General features: G+C 42.4%; 1 protein-coding gene across 1 annotated transcript; it reads right to left on the minus strand.

Annotated features, from left to right (window-relative positions):
- Positions 1–773: 773 nt before the first annotated feature.
- Positions 774–18,895, minus strand: MYL1 (myosin light chain 1). Its single transcript, XM_059820348.1, has 6 exons — positions 18,770–18,895; positions 7,004–7,031; positions 3,621–3,764; positions 1,932–2,105; positions 1,329–1,406; positions 774–802 (listed from the first exon to the last, which is right to left on the minus strand). The coding sequence occupies exons 1-6, from the start codon at positions 18,893–18,895 to the stop codon at positions 774–776; spliced, it is 579 nt and encodes a 192-aa protein (XP_059676331.1).
- Between the last annotated feature and the right edge of the window lie 496 nt (positions 18,896–19,391).

Here is a 19,391-nt window from a genome sequence, read left to right on the forward strand (position 1 = left end):
TGTGTCTTTTCTGGGATAGAATAACTAACAGTTCAAAAAAACCCACAGACGCACGATATTTTATGTTTGCATTTTAGAGACAGCTGCTGGGTTTTTCTTTGGATAAAATAGCAGCATATCAAGGCTGCAGGTTTTTTGTTGATTCCCCTCCCCCCCCACCTTGTAGATGAACTGCTAAATGATTGGATACTGTTGAAGCCCTCTTTTGACTATTGATCATGACTGTCAGAATACTCTTCTTCAGATGATTATTTTGTTTGAAGAGCTGTTCTCAGTAGTTCACACAAGTATTCAGGCTACTCTGTCTTTACAGAAATCTACAAATTATCAGAAGGTGTTGCTTTGATATCCTTTTTTTAAAAACAAAATGCCAACATGCTTCTAGAATAAATGTCTCAGGCTGTTAGTTTGCATAGCTCAAACTCTAATTTTGTATGACAACAGAGATCTAGGGTGATATTTAAACCTGAGCATTTCCATGCTCATGAATAAGCTTAGCATTTCTTTTCACAGTCTGGGTATGTTTGAGAAATCTACTAAACACAGTTTGCAACCAGTTATAGACCTGTGAACAAGACCCAGGAATCCACACTCCTGTTTTCTTTGCTCTTGGACAACAGTCTCATTTTGTTCTATTTGTATCATTGGGGAGACAGTGTCACGTCAGTTTCATAACCTATATCTGGCCATTGGCAGGTAGAGGCCTTTAAGCACAGAAAAGGTTAAGTGTGCAAATGAGAAGAACATACCATTTGGTGTCTGGGGAAGTCCACTTAGACAGACAAGATGTGCTTTACAAATGCTGTGGAAAAATACAGATATGCTAGTTAGAAGGAGCAGCAAATGTTACTTTGGGAAGTACCTTTAAAAATAACAGCTGTTCATGAGCTGATAGCATTAAAAACACATGTTCCTGATCAGATTTGACCCAACAATGTAATAGAAAGTTCCGAGTGTTTAATGTTGTACAAATGAAATTCTCATCCTGCTTAAGTATGATAAGACTAAATATGTGATTAATAGAGCACTTTGTCTAAGCATTAGCTATAGGATTGGTTCCAATCGCTGCAACTGCTCTACAGAAAGTCACAGAGTCTAGAGATCTGGCATTGACTGAAGTAGCCTTCTCTGCTGTGGCTGAATCTAGCCTTCAGAGCAGTGTGACGGCAGGCTAAGCATACTGCAACTGTTGTTTTAATGCATAAGCCTTTCAACCTAACTCAGCTGTAGCTTTGCCTAACTGATTTGCCTGAGAAACTAAAAGCCAACTGCACTGAAACTAAGGGAGAGAAATGTAGGATGAGAAGGTGTTGAACTCTTGTACCTACCTTCATAGTTGATGCAGCCGTTGGAGTCTTCCTGACCTTTCATGAGTTCATCTACTTCCTCTTCTGTCATCTTCTCACCTGGACAGTGGAGAAAGCTCAGTTAATTCTGCCACAGACACACAACTGAGGCTGACCCTACAGCTTTTCCAAAGGCTTTCCTTATTTTCTGAGTTAGTAACAAAAAGACCTATATGTGAACTGAGCTTTATTAATTTTAACTTTCTTTAGAAGTTCTGCACATGCATATAGACACAGGGATTCTAGTTATTCCTACAGAGTAAAGAAAGTACACAGCAAATCCTCTACCTTTGTCCATGTGCGTTACGTCACTGAGGTGTACAGCCTTTTCCCCTATTCCTCAAATAACAGGCACCCTTAATACCTATTCTAAATTTAGTTGTAATAAACCAAACCTTTTTCTCTGGGCTTTCTACTGAGTTTTGTGTTTGCTTTCCTTGTGGATTCCCAGTTAGGAAACCTGGAGTCTTGCCTGGCTTTGTAGCCTCCTACCTTTCCAAACTGGTTAGAATATCTTTCCTCCCTCTCTCACGCCTTCAAACAGCAGCAATTTTTAAAGTGGTCACAGAGATGATAATCCCTTACCCAGAGTGGCCAGTACGTGACGGAGTTCAGCCCCCATAACTGTGCCGTTGCCTTCCTTGTCAAAGACACGCAGACCTTCAACAAAGTCTTCATAGGTACCCTGTTCCTTGTTGTTAGCAGCTGCTTGCAACATGGGGAGGAACTCTTCAAAAGTAATTTTCTTGGCATTCATCTCTGGAAAGAAAGCAGCAGTTGCTATATGCTAGACACTTCTATGTGTGTTCTTCTGGGATATTTGCCCTGAAATGTGAGAAAGCCTCCCACCTCATTTGCACACCTCTTTCTAACCTGTACTTCTAGTCTTTGCCTCGCAATTTGGCAGTTTCTTTGCAGAATCTGGATTCTCTCTTATCGTGGGAGTTAGTTTTCACATCCATCTGATTTTTCACATCCTTGCTCCAGCCCTCTTCTCACATAATTTTATATGCTTATGTGCCTATTGCGTTTTTCTTTCAGAAATGAAACTTGTTGCATGATTTGATCTTTGAAAGGATTTTGGGAGTAGGGGAACTACAGAATACAGTAAAATGGAAATCTTGAGCCCCAACAGTGGGAAGTGGTAACCAGAGTGGGATGTTGCGACTTAGACAAGCCCCTGAGGTTGCTGACATGTTACTGACCTCTTTGGGGTCTCTTGGATGTGGTAGCAGACACTACAAAAGAATAATTAAAAATGGGAATGTCCAGTGGGGGCAGTGTCCAAATTTACTATTGATGTGTTCAGTGTGGAGGTTTAAGGACTCACAAGCTTAGTGCATCTAACCCCTTTGTTCTCACGAGCCAGAAGTTGTAGTCCTCAGTGAGGCCTTCCCCAAATGTTCCTTCTTGGAGCAAGGCTGCCAAATAAAAGGATCTTTTTTATTTTCTTTTTTTATTCCTGGATCTTTGCAAAGAGCAGCCTTCATCTGGGTGGTGATGAAATGTAATAGGTGGAAACATGTGAGAGATTTTTGAATATACAGTTGTTAGAGAAACTATTTTACTACCCAGCTATACCAAAATCGCTGTCAGTTACTGCTGTAGTCACTTACAGTACTGTCATGGTCTCACCTCTGTGTTAGTCCTCTGCTCAGTGCTTCCTGCTGGTGCTAATGCTTAACTCTGGTCTTCTGAATTGTTCCTCAGAGCTGCCTTTACCAGGCCTGAGGGTTTGGATATAATTTAGCCCATCTTAATATGGTCTGCGTGACTGAAATCAGGGATCACCTGCAGCTAGGTCCTTGTTAGGAGGTAATTAACTGTTCCTTTTATTTCTAAGAGGGTGGGTTTCCAATCCCAGGGCATGTCTTGGCTTATGCAGAAGATCCTGTACTGGAAGGACCTGAAGAGCTGAGTATCAGCTGTTAGAAATGGACTTACAGCTCCTCAGCAAGGGCTGGGGCACAAATGGACTGTGAGCAGAAATGAGTGTATGTTATACCTACACCAAGCTGATACCAAAATGGTCCCTACAGAGAATTCTCCATACCCAAAGGAGAAGGTTTTCCTCTTTCTGAGCACAGTATTCCCCATCACTATTATCCCCTTCAAAAGGAACTCAAGAAATTCCACGTGTTGTTGCTGCTGCAGAGTCCCCCTTGCTCCCCATCAGAGCAAAAGCTCCTCTCCCTCTTGCTGTGACTGTTGACGTTGCCTAATTACAGTTCCCCAGGCTCAAGAAGGGCCCATGAGAGACTGTAGGGTACTCACCCTCTTTACTGGGGTTGCCCAGGATCTTGTTGATCTCGGCATTTGTAGGGTTCTGCCCCAGCGCCCGAATGATATCACCAACCTGGCTCAAAGTGATCTTGGCATCACCAGTCCTGTCAAAGAGGAGGAAGGCCTCCTTGAAGTCTGCAAGGGAAGAGCAACAGTTAAATTGAGCCAGGCAGCTCCCTATTGACAAGTTGTATTGACAAAGATGTGAGCCTGTTGTCTCCTGGCACTGTTCCACCAACTCCGGGGGAGTTAGCCAGGGGAATCTTTGGCCCACAATCCCAAGAAAAACTCCTCCCCTCTGACATTTTGGTTTCACTATTTTTAAACATTTATATCTACCTTTCATAGCTTTCCTGGCTCTAATAGCCATCAATAGCTTTGAGATTGACCCCGTAGTTATTTCAAGCATGGGGAAAGATAAGCTTTCTGCAAACATTGCCATTCAAGAACAGGTTTCTTTACATGACATAGCAGCAGAAGGTAAAAATGTTATTATCCAGTCCACCTTATCTCACCAGAGGACTCAGACTCTTCTGTCAAAGTATCTAGCAGGGCAAAACATCTGCCTGCTTCGATGGGTTCTGCCTGCAATCCCAGCTTCTCAGCTACATAGTGCTAATCAGAAACTTGAAGGTGGATTTCAAATGCTTCTACTTATGTTTTCCCTTAAAGTTGCCCTACAATGACATTTCTACCCATATTTGTTCGCTCTCTTCTCTGCCCTTTGCAGTCTGTCTCTGCTTCTTACAGATGCACGAATATCCAGCTTTTCCAGCGGTAGTACTTGTGGGGTGCCTTATTCCAGTGCGTTTCCAGTGTGTACACTTTGAGACTTTGCTTCTTTCAGTGCTGCCAAGTGATCAACGTTCATTTATTTCTGCCTTGCTGCTGACCAAGGACTTAGGGTACAGACACGTCTACAAAAATCAGCACAGACGTTGCCTTTATTGCATTGCCAGTCTTCATCTTCTGTTGCAAAGTTCCATGTTAATCACCTTACTGTATTTTTCAGGTTTTTTAGAGTATTTGTTGCAATGAATAAAGAAATGGTTTTAAAAAAAAGGGGGGGGGGGGGGTGTTGAGTCAAGGATCTAGCTAAAAAGCCATCTTCAAATCTCTTATGTCAAGAGCATTTTTGTCTGTACTGTTGACCTCTTCTGCATTGCAGTGTCTGACGATGCTGTGTTTTAGCTCCAAGTAAACCAAGTAAAATGTCTTTCTCTTGGCCGTGATGTGCTTCCAGCAGCTAGACAGGCTTTGTGTTTCACAGCTTGTGTGGGTGGAATGTTCTTTGTGCCTTGGGGCAGATTTAAGAGTAATAAACCACACTTCAAATCATGTCTTCATTCATCTTGTGCTGAGGACATGCGACGCAGAGGTATTTAGGTTCTTGCTTTAGCCATCCATATACTGCCTTAGCGGAGGAGTTGCTGGCACCCAGTAGAACTGCTGATATGGGATGTCGGCCTGCTAGGCTGTAATCTAATACATCTGAAACTAATCCTCTTACTGTCTGATGTGAGAGACCTATAACCCTTTACTGCTAACCTTCTCCCTTACAGCTTTTATTGCATGGTATGAAATCAAGGCCTTCTGGACCTGTGTAGAGCTTTCCCTTACAATACACTAACTTGATATCAGCTCCTGCTTTAGCAGCTAGGGTCGATAGAGCTGTAGTGATTTATACCATATGATCCAATCTTTCATCTGGTGTATTAATGACATTTAGCCAGAGCAAGGTATAAAACAATGGCAGTTTGCTACTAGCAAAGCCATCAGGAGAGTTCCTCTGTCTTGTAAATCCCATGAAGCTTTATGCTCACTGAGTTCTGAACACTGTTTCCCAGCTCGGAGACAAGGCCTGATTTTATTTTTGTCTCTCAGGCATGCATTTCACTGCAATGTATCTTTGCTGTGTGATTTTTTTTTTTTTTCCTTTAGTTTTCTATATAGCTAGTTCTAGTTTGTATCTCTGCTGGAATAAGCATGTCTAAAATCCCTCTCTGAGGAGGGTACTACCCTGCTGCTGGTGTGTCAGCCTGTGTGGATGGAAATAGTTGCTGAGGGTGAGACATCTCTGTTCCTGGGAAATTATCTCTCAAGGAGCTTTTATTTGCTCCGCTGCTTGGTTCAGTCATAGCAGCATTACAGCAGCTGGATGATCTGAAATATGTAGGGAAGCTGAAAGCAATATTTTGCTTTGTTAAACATGCCAGTAGCCTTGAATTGATGGCATTTTTCCATAAACCCTCCCAACCCTTTTGTAAAAGTTTTAGAATTAAAAAATGAGGAAGAGTCCAAATGATTTTTTTTTGGTATGTGTGACCAGCAGTGACTGTAGGAAAAGAAATGTTTTCAGTCTCGCTTACTGCACTGTACCTCTCCTTATTGCTTTGATGGTGTAACCCAGAGCAGGCTGGTGTTCAGGAAGTTTAGGGTTGTCTCTTAAGACCTGCTTCTAGCCATTCCTCTCCCTCTGGATTTCTAGTAAATCTTTGTATGTTCCATTCTAAAAACTTTGTTCACAGTCAGAAGTCTACTATATTTTCTGCTGAATTTTTGATTTTTTTTTTTAAACCTATGTTATTTAATATAGCACAAATACATCTCTTAAGATATTTAAAACACTCTGACTTAGACTTCCAGAGCCTCAGTGGGGATTTTTGTGCATGTCAGAATTTTTCAATCTGCCAAGAAAGAACTGATTAAAAAAATTTGGAATTTGCTGCTCGTTTGTGAAGCAGAGAATACAGCAAGATGCTCAAGAATTGCAGCATATCCAGACCATTGTGTTTATAAGCAACAGTTTACACAAGTCACTTATTTGCTACCTATTTCCATGCTTCATGAATGTCTTTACAGTAAAACAGCCTGTGTTCCTCCCCTTCCACAACACCTCCTGGCAAAAGTGACATGTAGGCCTCTTGCATCTTCTGTTCATGTAAAATTGCAATGTCACTGGAGCTAAGTTAAATTTTCAGCCCACTCCCTCCTTCTGTTGTCCTTCATCTGCCTGTTTCCCCTATGACTTTCAAATGCAAAGCACGTTTTCAGCATCCTTGTGGATGGCCAGTACAGGAGCACAACTGAAATGTTCAGTAGGTAGAGCTCGTAACACCAGTGTATTTCCTCTTCATACCATGGCATAAACTTCTCAGCTTGGACAGCACATAAGCACCCAGATAAATTACACGTAAATCTACGGTCAGATTCTTGTTCAGCGTAAGTCAGTACTGCTCCTCTGAAGTCAAGAGTGTGGTGATTTATACCAGCTGAAGTTCTAGCTCATCTTTTCGTAAAGTTAAACGTCTGAGCCTATAGCTCCTCTCTGAACCCACGTACATGTAAAACACATTGGCTCTCTCATAACTTACCATCCTGTTGCTCCTTGGAGAACTCGATCTGTTGGAAGGAAATCAATCACAAAAAATAGCTTAGGAAGGGGGGGCTGGGGGAGAACCTGTTTGTTTTCTAAAGCATCCAGCTCAATCCATGAGTCATCTTCCAAAACAGCAAAAATGTGGCCTGTCAGATACGCAGAAGTAATGCAGATAGCAAAAGAGCTGTTAAGACTAGTGAATATTTAGCATTTGGTAGCCATTATGTTCCCCCTCCTGCCCCCTGTTGAAGTTTAACTTTTATTTCACTTACCATTAATTTGGTCAGGAGTGAAGGACTGCAGTTGGGAAGAAAAAGAGAGAGAGAAAAAAGAGAACTAGTACTGCTGAAAATGCACTGAGAGAAAGCAAATAGCATGAAGTAGCTGCGCGCTCTTACATCTGTCTTGCCTAATGTAATTAGACCATAGCAACCTAAACTAGCAACTTCCATTGTGTGTAAAAAGAAAAAAAAAGCATCACCAGGTCTATTCTTAAAGATTCCATTAAAAACTGCATCCCAGGGAAAGCCAGGGTTGTGGCTAGAAGCAACAAATATCTAAAGTCTCTTAACTAACAAAGAAGTCGTTAATGTACCGTCAGGTCATTTACTGTTTTAGTATAGACCTGTTTTAGTAAGACCATTTGAAGTAATATTGCCTAACAAGCAGCTTTTTTTGCATTAACATAGAAATTAAACCAATCCTTTAAAGTTTGTGTTTCAAATTAGTTTGACAGTACCTTGTTTCATAAAGTACTAGACTAAAATTTTTTCTTATAAAAATACTACTTTTTTTCCTTTGCCACTTTTAGCAGGTTGCATCTGATTTTTTAAAAAAAATGCTTAGCAGGCAGCACTAGCAAATTGTAACCCTTCTGTCTGAAGCTACAGGAGCCGCACATCTACCATTGCCTGCTGCAGAACTTGAGGCTAACTGGAAAACCTCGCATAGTCCTTTGGTTTGCTTGGCTTTCCTCCTTAACCTAAACTGTCTTCTGGACTGTCCTTGCCCCCGCTAGAACTAACTTGAGCGAGAAGCCCAATTTACTTATGTAAAATACACTGGCTCGCTGCTAATCATTAGCTTTCCAGTGGACCCACCATGGTTGAGAGTTGGAAAAGCGGAGCAGCAGACGGGCAGGAGGGATTAGCTGAGAGGTCTTGAGAGTGGTCCTGCTTTCCTGGCCTTTCTTCCCCTTATTTATCCGGTGGTGCTGACGGCATTGCCTGGATTAGGTGTCAGAAGGAAGTGGTCCCTCCCCTTGGCGAGTTCTTCAGCTTTCTTAGGGCAAAGTGACAGGAGTCTCCATGTCTTGATCGACATCTTACGATGGCTATTTTTAGGAGGCTGGAGAGCAGTAGGGAGTGGCAAGCAGTAAGTTTGATTCGTGTCAGCACTTTCTGGGTCCGTACCATCAAAAGGAGATATTCCTTGTCCAGACCTGCCAAGACTTCCTTATAGGGAAGGATTCTGTTTCTCCAATAAGCTATAAAGTCAGTGAGCAAGGAGCGCTGAGGGTGAGAGGTGCCCTGTGTTTGCCTAGCTGGCTGGATTTACACATGGCTTGCAGGTTGTGCGTTAGATGTAGCTGGATGGTCCTTGTACCTTTGCTGGGCTTTGCTCAACCCCTTATACGGATAATATAGCACTCAACGTTAGATGAGTGGTGCTGCTGCTTGTCTGCGCGGTGTGATCCAGTTGTTGGCACTGAGCAGAAGATCAACCTGTTGACGGAGGTGGTGTCTGACTGTGAAGCTCTTCCTCTGCCCTGTTTATGTTTCCCAAATTTTGAACGTTTTTAAGGGAAAAAGCATCTATGCGTTTTGAACCCAACTGTGTCGCTAGGTTAGCGGCTGATGTTTAGATGTACCCTGCAGGGCAGTGGGAAATTCATGTTCACAGAGCCTGTGCTCTCTAGGACGCTTCCTGTAGTGTTGGGGTTAGGCAGGGCACCAGCATGTCAGCTTCAGGGCTCACTGGTGTGGCGAGAGGAGGTGCTGCTGAGGTTTTTGTGATGTGGTGGCAAGGGAGAAGCTGTGATAGAAGCTAAGCCCCCCCCCCAAAAAGCTTTATGAAGTGGAAGGGTGACTGTTCATGGTGGGGAAAGCAGTACTTGCTTTTTGGGTTGACGAGTGGAGGGGTCATGGTGGGACTACAAGTGGGGAGTTTCTAGGTAGGTTGCAGGAGGTAGAGGCTGCAGCTTCTTCATTAGCAAAGATCTAGTCCCACCACATAGCATCCTCCAAACCCTGGTCAAATCTCTGAACTGAATCCTTGTAAAAGGATTAGAAAACTTTGCTCCAAACTTCCTTTCCCCGTCACCTCAACTGGGTCAAGAGTGTCTTGGAACCAGAGTGGGAATGCTTGCGTGACAACAGGCTCCCTGGAATGCACCACCAAAAATCCCCTCTCTAATTTCTGTTGATTTCCTTTGTTGAGCATTCACTGCTCCTGGTTTTCTAATGACAAAAAGTGATTAGTGAGGGAAATTTTCTCCTGTAGCTCGCTTAGTTACCCTGAAGATAAGCATAACCTTTGTGAATGTCTCTTTTCAGTATATTGAGAGCTCTGAAAGAAAGAATCAAATCCAAGCAGACTTAACTTTACTGTTTTTTTTTTTTAAACTGAACAATCAAAATAGGTCAAAATATTTGGTTGGATTTGAGACATTAGCCTCCTACCTCCTATTTTAAAAACTAAAGATATAACTGCAAAGAATTTTCTAAGCTCCCCACTTTAGCTGGAAAACATTCTGTCCAAAGAGATTATTTGCATTTTTTTGAGAAATATTTGGAAAATATACTGAGTATGAAAAATGCTCCACTGCCAATCCTTCACTTTTGGTTTTTCTGCTATTTGTAATCTATTAGCTTGTGGGAACAGGGATGTATTCAGGACAAAGTGTAGCCATGATCAGGTGTGGTTGCATAGAAAAGAGAAAAGATGCTCTTGTCTGAATTAGCTAACATAGGTTTAGCACAGTGCAGATCTCCTGATTAATACTGGCTGGGGCTGGAACTCGGGCAGTGAGAAAGCTAATATAGATCTTGGCCATCAGTCCCAATGCATTAATAGAGGAGCTTTCTAAAGACTTTGGCAGAGCTCAAATGTTGCCTGGGTCAATGCAGTGTGTGCCTTCTGTGGAATTTTCCTTCTGCCCTCACCCTCTTGCTCTCCAGTGCTGGCAACTGGGAAATGTTCCCCTGAAAACAGGATTTTGAAAATTTTTTTTAAGGGAAAACTTTGATTAATTTTTTTTTTATTTCCAGATAAGCTTTATGGTTGGCTACAACAAAACTCATCCCAAAAAACTTTAGATGCCAAACAGAAAATAATTGGGGCATGTTTGTCTTGGGCATAGAAAATTGCTGCCTGGATTAACCATCTGGCTTGAATGGGCTATCAAACATGTATAAATTAAGAGGGGTCTACATATAAACTGATTGATCTTTTGACTGTATGAGACTTTGGTCAGATTTTAGATGAGGAAATACTAGTTCAGCTTATCAGCCCTTCATTTTATTACTGGTTCTTGAATAAAAGCTCACTAGACAAGAGTGTTGCTGGGGAGAAATATTCTAGCATGGGCACATTGCATTCACTTGAATTAAGAATCACCCTGCTTTAAGCCAATAGAGTCTGTTGGGGGCTTAAAATGCTACTTACTTTGAGTAAGGGCACATACAAATGGCGTCAGTATAGAAACTATTTCAAACACTCCTTAAGAAATTAAAGGTAGGATTTTCTGATTCTGTAAGGAGCTTTCATAAACTTCAAAAAGTAGCAAGAAGTATTTTGCAGTAATCTGATCTTTGTTCTGATCCTGGCAGTGTTCTCTGCTGTTGTCAGAGGACATGGTGAGACTCAGGGCCTTAAGAAAGATGTTGAAATTTCCGGGAGTTTGGCTTAAAAAAATAAATGCCCTCCAGCAAAAATAAGGAAAAGTTGAAGGAACTGCAACACATGGGAAGATCAGAAGACCTGGATTTCTCTAACTTGCCTTAGCCCTTATTTATGGACAAAGTTATTATCCAGAAGGTTATCTGTGCCAAAGAAAAAGGTGGTGTGTTTTGGGGTTTTTGATTGTTTTTTTTTTTTTTAAGATTAAGGCTTTTCCCTGTATAGGTTGTGACTGCCTTCTATTCCTCTTGTTGCTAGACAGAGGCATTTTGACCAGGTCCCAGTTAAATAGGGTGGCGGGGATAGGATTGTATGCAACTCTATCACCAGCTAAGCAGAAGACCCAGTCCACATAAACCTTTATTTCCATATTCTTACTGAAGTTGCTAACTTTCCAACAAACCACCAGTTTCTGGGCCTTAGGGCCTTTGCAGTGTGGTGCTGTGCTCATCTATTTAGGCTGGTGTGCACTGGGACTGAGTACAGCCATGCTGAGTGACAGTTGCTTTTGTCCTCACTGTAAATGTGTAAATGTCTGGACAGGATGAAAAGCCCTGGGAAAAGATGCTGCTGGGAGTTAAAGCATTCAGCTGCTCCATCTGCTTGTTACCCTTTGGGTGAATTACAGAGAAGGGAATCACCTCAGGATTTTATTAAAGAGTCACCAGATATTTCAAGGTACTGTCTCCGTAGAAGAGACTGAGAACATATCAGATGTCTTGGAAAATCAGAGGGGAGAAAATCGGAGAGTCCCCTAGGGTACTGATTGTATATTTAGCCTTCTGTTCAGGACTAGAGGGATTTTTTTTATTTTTGGGTAGAGTTAAGCTAGGATTGTGCCTACAGCAGTTCATATGATATCTGCTCACCATTAATGCCTGCTCCTTGATTAATACAGCTGCACATATTTTCTAGTAGACATCACTGAGTGCAGGGTTACACAGTCCTCAAACTCCTCTGAAAAGCGGGCTGTTGTTCTCCTGTCCCTCACTCCGGTTCAATAGCTTGTGCGATTGATGCCACAGATTTCAGAGAGGCTACTTCTCATTTAAGTAAGAATCAAAAGCCTGATGGATTTAGCCCCATGTCTTTTATGAGGCAGAGAAACATTAGGAGCAGATGAGCTCTTGAGAAGTGAGCTCCATTTTGAGAACAGAGCTGCCTGGAAATACAATTGAAGAAAGAATAAAAACAAACTACCATTAATATAGGAGAGAAAATTGTGTGTGCGAGATACCATGAAGTTTGGAAGAATAGCTCAAAAACCCTTCAAGTTTAATGAACTTAACTGCAGATGAATGAGACTTCTTTTCTAAGCATTTTGTGTAACTTTCCAGTTTGTTTACTTTTAAGCTTGTAACTTCACAGTTGCTTTGCAGTTGTGCAGAAACTTTTGGATGAGGCTTGACGATAAATTAATGTGCCCTTCTGAAATATCTGGGAGTGAAATGTGCTCTGGCTGCACTGTTGATCATACTGTTTTGAACAGATTTCATTAGCTTCACAGGGGGAAATGCATTCAGTTGTGTTCATTGAGCTGCTGAACTCTTCTCCCTGGTATCCAGTGATAGGATGCATGGGAATGGTTCAAAGCTGCACCAGGGGAGGTTTAGACTGGACGTTAGGAGGCATTTCTTTACCAAGAGGGTGGTCAAACCCTGGAACAGGCTTCCTAGAGAGGTGGTCGATGCCCCAAGCCTGTCAGTGTTTAAGAGGCATTTTGACAATGCCCTTAGTAACATGCTTTAACTTTTGGTCAGCCCTGAAGTGGTCAGGCAGTTGGACTAGGTGATCGTTGTAGGTCCCTTTCTACTGAAATAGTCTATTCTATTCATTTGTAGAAGTGTCCCTTTTCTAATTGCATTTAGTTTTGCATAATTAAGAGGATGTGTGAGGAAATGTGAGGCTCTGCAGTCCTGCTCCCGAAGGGATTTGTTGTTTTAACATGCCTCCCAGTGGCAGTGTTAGAGTATTAACGTTATTTAAAATATTGCTACTTGACATTTAAGCGCTATGCGGTAAACCAGCCAGTTGAAAGTGCTTTTTGGCAATGGGTATAAGATGTAAAAAAGCCCCAGTGAAGTGAGGGCAAATTTCTAGCTTGGCTCTTTCATATCTCCTTACAGACAACTTCTTTCTTTACTTGTCATTGGCTAAATTAGTCACCTTCTTCTTGCCTTATGTAAGATAAACTCAAATATCTTGTTACTATCTGTTACAATCTGTGCTCTAAGGGGGTTTAAAACTATTTTAAAATATTTTGGTGTTGTTTTGATTTATTAGTTGGTGGGAGAAAGGCTCTGCCACACAACTGCTGTTAGCTCTTGAAATGTTATTCTCTGTGTAATTTGCTTTAAATTCCACTGTTTCTACCAAAGTTTGTCACTCCCTAGAACCTCCGAAGGCTATAGGTATCTTTTTTAAATGCTGCCAAAGCTGTAAATTACTAAGAATGGATCTTGTGTAATTAAAAAAAAAAAATCATTATTTTCCAAATAATTTTTCAGGTTAGCAGACATAAGAAAAAGAGTCTACTAATATATATGGACAGTCCCTACTTTTGAGGGACTCCTTGCTTAGCAGTGCTTTAGGAAGAAAAGGAGGCAAAGTTCTGAAAACTTCATAAAGAAAACTAAGTGGTGGCTTTTCTGTTTGCTTTTCCTTCTGGTTTTCAACAGTGTCTTCGTGTGTAGCTGAGCCTGATGTGCAGGTTACCTGTCCTGGGACATCTTTATGCTGTGCCTTGCCCTGGCAGTCATTTAGCAACTGCCAGCAATGTGGGTCTGGCATCAGTGGTGGGGTTCACAGGGGCAAGGGATTTGGCTGGGGCTGCTCTGCTCCAGGGTGGATCCCACATGCTGCCGTATCTCAGTAGTCAAAATGGTAGCAGGAAACTGGTCTGGATGACGTCCAATAGGTAGCTTCATGTCTCTTAAGGTTAAGTCATATTTGTGCTTGTCCCCTTCCTACCTGAAAGGGCACTTGGGATTGGTGACCTTGTCCAACGGGTATGTCAGTCCTAGGGAATCTTTCTGGAGTCGTCGCTGGAGCTGGATCAGGCATAATCTGAAGGCCAGTGCCAAAAATTTCGGGCAAAAACCTGCCAGCTCTGAAGAAAGCCCTTAACACTATGAGCGAAGCTACTGTTAACATTCCTGTTCTCGCTCCACAGCTTCACATGGCGTTTGTCTGCTGAATAATCGCTCTCTGAGCGCTTCAGCTGACATTTGTAGTCCTGCTTGCCCTCTAGCCAAGAAGCTTTCTGTCAGTGCATTTTAGTGAGTTTATCTCTCTCTGGTTATAGCCAATGCAATGTCTGTTCAGAGATGACCTACTTGAGTAGTGAATGTAATAAGAATTAAGGACACTTGGAGAAACACTTTTTACTGTCTTAAGAGCTCTGTATTTAAAAACAAATGATCACACAGGTTTGCTTCCATGCAGCAGGCTTTGTCATGCATCACACAGTTATACAAGGCCTTAGCAAGTCTTTACTAGTTGGTAACTTTTAATTACTTTTCCGAGAAAGATGTAGGTAGCTTATCTGCAGTTGGGCATGGCATAATTGGTGTCCTGGAATTTCAGCCTTGAAAACACCAGCATGGGAAGCCTTGTGTACCAAATAAGCATCGCTTACACCATGGATACTTGCAAGAACCCAATGTCTGTCTCTGCTTGAGAGAGGATACTCGGGTGTATCTTCAAAGCAAAGGGCCTGGTGTGACACCGGATCAGGGTGCTACACGTTCAGATCACCATCTGCGGAGCGGAAGCCTATGAAGCACTGCACTCAGTGTCTCCAGCACCCAGATTCCAAAACATCACAATCAATGCTATGAGCCTGGGCTCAGTTCAAGGACCGGTTGAGTGTGCTTCGATTTCCAGTAAAAAGCAACACACTTCTCCTGTTAGGTTAGGGACCGAGTTAAACTGATTTGGGCAATACGGAGTTTATCTATTTCCCACTACCTCAATTGCAAAACCAAGCATGAGACATCCTCATTATTAATGTCTCATCCCAGTTATTGCAGACATATAGTAGTGCTGTTCGTCAACTCAACATTTCTTCTCACTCAGGCTTGTGTGGGATAAGGAAGTTGACAAAACAGATAAGCTATCTTTTTGGGAGTGTCCTTGGCCATAGTTTTAACTACAGAATTCTTGGGTCTCTTAAGAAAATGACCTATATGGTCATTTTGCTTTTAATGATGGTTGGTTCTGATGGTAGCACTCAGATGCATCCGTCACCCTGTTCTTCTCTTGTCAGTTATAATTTAATCTTTAACCTTTGTACCTATCATTCAAATCCAGGCCATGCTAGCAATAAGGAAAATTGGAAATATAAATTTGGTCTGAAAAGGCTTGTGCAAAGCAGATTGAGTTTTATGTTGTTTCCTGAGTAGGGGGAAAAGAGTCTTTACATTTTCACTTCAAAACAAATTCATCCTCCCTGCCTTGACTCTCTTCCTGTGGTGGTTGTACTATAAGCTAAGGTGAACTGAGAAGGGGCTGAGTGTAGAGATTTGAGTCTTTAGCAGTTAGGTATTCCTGTTACTCAGTTTTATAGTCAATAGGTGGTGCTCAAAAATAGAAAATCCCATACCAGCTGCTATTAGTACTAGCAAATCACCAACTATTTGCTTTAATTGGGTTAAAGTGGGGGAAAAGGAACAGAGACGGTAAAAGACCTGTCACAATTTCTGATGGTGACAGGCAATTTTGGGGTGCTTGCATTTGCAGGAACCCAGCTCAAGATCTCTTAAAAACCAAAAAGCCTGACTTTCAAAGTGTGTACCCCAAAAGGCACAGAAAACCAGATTCCCTGAAGATGTGCCAAGCAGGGCATCTGAGAGGAGGGGTACCCCCAAAAGAATCACTAGCCATGTTTGTAAACCACCTTCTTGTTTGTTTTGGAGAATATTATGATCTCTGATGCCAATTTAAAATGAAGTATATTGCCAAATGTGGCTTAGTTGGCAGCTGTAAACCCTTATTAGGCAGCTCCACTCCTATGTACTCCAGCTGTAACACTTAGAAGGGGTTTGGATGTCTCTTTATAAAATCTAACAAAGCCTTTCTGTGTGTTTGTCTGCTGTGTGGCTTCCTGAATCATCGCCAGCACTGCAGCCTGGCATTCCCAGTCACCCCTCATTAGCAGCAAGCTCCGGCATGGCTGCTAATTCCCCTGAGGAGTGGAGGGGAGCCCACTTGATGCCCTCATTCAAAGTGCTGGAGGCTTTGACTCCACGCCTGGTAAATCATTGCAAAGAGCCCCAGGACAGGATCGTTCACTGAGCCCAGTCAAAAGCTTAGTTTTAAGTACTCCCTGGCTCCAAATTTTTGCTGGAAATGGTGCTGTGCCTTTTCCCATGCTGGGACTTTGATGGCTGAGTGGAAGGATTCAGGATTAATTAATGCTAATTAAGGGACTGGGCTAAGACTCAGAAAATTTTGATTCCTGACTCTGCCACATCTCCCAGGCAAATTACTTGCAAGAAGATATTATTTCCCTTCACTGCCTGAGCTCTCAAAGGGTGAAAAAGGATAACACAGGGTGGCTGGCTGGGACCTTGGGAGGTTGTCCAGTCCCTGCCCCTGCTCCAGGGCAGGATGAAAGGCACCATGGTTGCTCCTGGTCCCTTCTTGAAGAGCCCAGCGCTGGAAGTGCCACAGTCTGCCTGGGCAGCCCTTGACTGATGTGGGGTCTCAGGTGAGAGGGAAAAGTCATGGATAGAGGGGACATGTCACCCTCACAGGGAGCGTGGCTTTCTGTGTCACCTTGTGGCCACAGCCATGTGGTTGAGTATACTCCCCCACTGCCGGGGGGGGGCTCCGTCCACTCTTGCTGCGCCTCTGAGGCACCCTGTTCCTTGCCTGGTAAGGGCATGACAAAGAGTAGAGGAGATGCTTGTAGAAAGAGATATGCTAGTGATGAACATGCAGGGCAGCGGGCTGTGCCACCCACTGCATTGCAGGGTAGTCCTGTAACCTCTGTCATGCTGCTCATATCTTCACTTATTTGCAAATGGAATAGTAATGCTTACATACTGCTGTTAGCATTAAAAGAATAGTTTTGTCATACTAGTCCAGGCTTTCCCCCCCCCCTCAAAGAGGAAAATATTTTCTCTGATGCTATCTTTCAAAAGAAAGAATTTAGGCAGACTATCTTCTTTTATTAGTCTGAATATGACAAAAGCCGGAGCGTTCTCTCTGTGCTACCAGTTTATATTTCCTGCCATAATAAAGAGCTGTCTGGGTAAAGGAGTGAACTGCAGAGATGCCTCAGACTGCAGCCTGCCATTTTTTTAGCTGGCAATATACTATTAAGCCTATTTATGTAAAGATAGATTAGCTAGGATCACTGGAGTTGAAAATTCTATTTTCTCCTAATGAACTGGACATAGAAAGCTATCAAATAATATTAAATTATTTCGTAGGGAATCTAGCTTGTGTTCCCCTTCATCTCTGGAGATGAGTGAAATGTGAGGTCTAATCTAATTTTCAGCCAGTATTCTCAAACAGTGGGCTTTTTGTGTAGCCTTTACTATGATCACTCAAAGTATTTAAAAATGTCTTTTTTTTTTCCTCTTGCTCTTTGTTTCTCTTTGCCAGTGGGTTCAGCTTCAGTCTTACGAGAAGCTATATACTGTTTCAGAAAAATACTGACTACTGATTGTAAAAATTAAGGTAAACTTCAAGAAATCTCACTAAAAGTGTCATAATCTTGGGACTATATTAAGATACCTGAAACAGAATTTGTCATGACATGAAAACAAGTAGGTCCTATTAGGAGTCTTTGTACTCCTTCTTTTCTCCATAATAGGCATGATTCTTTATGTAGAATTTAGCAAATTGGTCCTGGGACCAATCAGCTTGTCAGGTAGGTGGAGAATAACTATTTATAGTCCTACCTGGAGAAACTGTCTGTCTCCATCTCTTTAACCGCTTAATCTTCCTCTTCTCTTTCTGAATTAAAGAATTTCACAACATGGAGGAGTTTTCTTTGAAGGGTGAAGGCAACAATCAGTGATGTTGGTTGGCATGCAAAGACTAAAGACAGCATGAGATCGAATGGAACTGCAGTCAGAGGGAAACCTCGGAAAGACTTTTCCTTTTTGTTGCTTTCAGTTTGCAGCGAATTGCAAATTCTGAGCAAATATGTAAAGGCGAGAGGAAATCGTTTGAAATGCTTCCATCCATGGCTTTCCAGCTCATGGTTGCTATCAATGTTTGTTGTACAATGCAAATGAAAAGAAAGAGATGAAACTGCCAAATCCCTCTCTCCCTCTCTTTTTTTGTTTTCTTTCTCCTTTTAAAGATAAATCATGCAGATCTCCAAACATGACAAAAAGGTCATCAGGTGGTTGCAAAAATTTGGAAAAGAATTTGAGGGGAAACTGCAAAATAAGGTGTGGTTTTAGTCCAGTGCTATGGGAAAACATTGCATTTCAAGTTTCAGTAACCCTTTCCTGTCCTCATGCACCTACTTCAGGGGTTTGGGGGGGGGGGGGGGGTGTTTGATTGTTTTTTCTTTCAAATTTAGCTTTACCAAACAGGTCAGACTGATACTGATTTAGTAAAAAGTTCTGAGGGCCACCCTCCAAAATACTTTTGAAATCACCAGGCTTCACTCTTGTGTTAATCATGCACCATGCCTTACACCCCTCCAGCTACTAAAACAATCAAAAGCTCAGGCAGGTCAACAAATCCATCGGCTGAAGTTACTCATTGATTTCACTGCGGTTCCCAAACCGGAACCAAACACACACAATGTTTCACCGCAGGTCTCAGCCAGGACTCTGCTAACATTCCCCTTTCGGAGCACTTTGGGTCCGCGATCAGCACACGTTCATCCATTTACCTTGATGCTCTTGAGATCAATTGCGGGTTCTTTAGGTTTAGCAGGTGCGGGTGCTGGCGCTGGTGCTGGCGCAGGTGCTGGTGCTGCAGCTGCCGCTGGTTTCTTTACGTCCTTCTTTGGTGCCATTTTGTGTTGCTTAAACTTGAAAGTAAAGGTGCCCCCCAAAAAAAACTTAAAAAAAACCCAAACAAACCCTTAAAAGTGATTCCCAGGAGAGGAGCAGTGGTCAGAATGAGCTACAGCCTGTGCCCTGGAGGTGGACCCAATGTGCTAAACTCTATAAGGGCATATATATATTTCACTTAGTGCCTCGTACAGTCCTGACACATGCAGCTGGATTGGACAGCTTGCTAATCAAGGGGGATGTCATTCCAGCTTGAGCTATAAATGGAATATAAGAGTCCAGGGCTTTGTAAGATCAGGGGACTTCAGTGGCTTTCCCCCCCCTCTTTAAAAACCCCAACCACCTTCCCTGTATTTTTTTAATGCGTGCAAAGGAGAGGGAAATATGACAAACCCAGTTTCAGACCTGCTGTTGACATTTGGGCGTGGATTGGACAGTCCTTTTTCTCATCAGAATTTCAGTTCTGCTTAAGTAATAAATCTTCTTTCTTACCTTCCC

The sequence above is a fragment of the Gavia stellata genome, chromosome 8 (assembly GCF_030936135.1).
Source record: "Gavia stellata isolate bGavSte3 chromosome 8, bGavSte3.hap2, whole genome shotgun sequence".
In the NCBI taxonomy this organism is placed as follows: domain Eukaryota; kingdom Metazoa; phylum Chordata; class Aves; order Gaviiformes; family Gaviidae; genus Gavia; species Gavia stellata.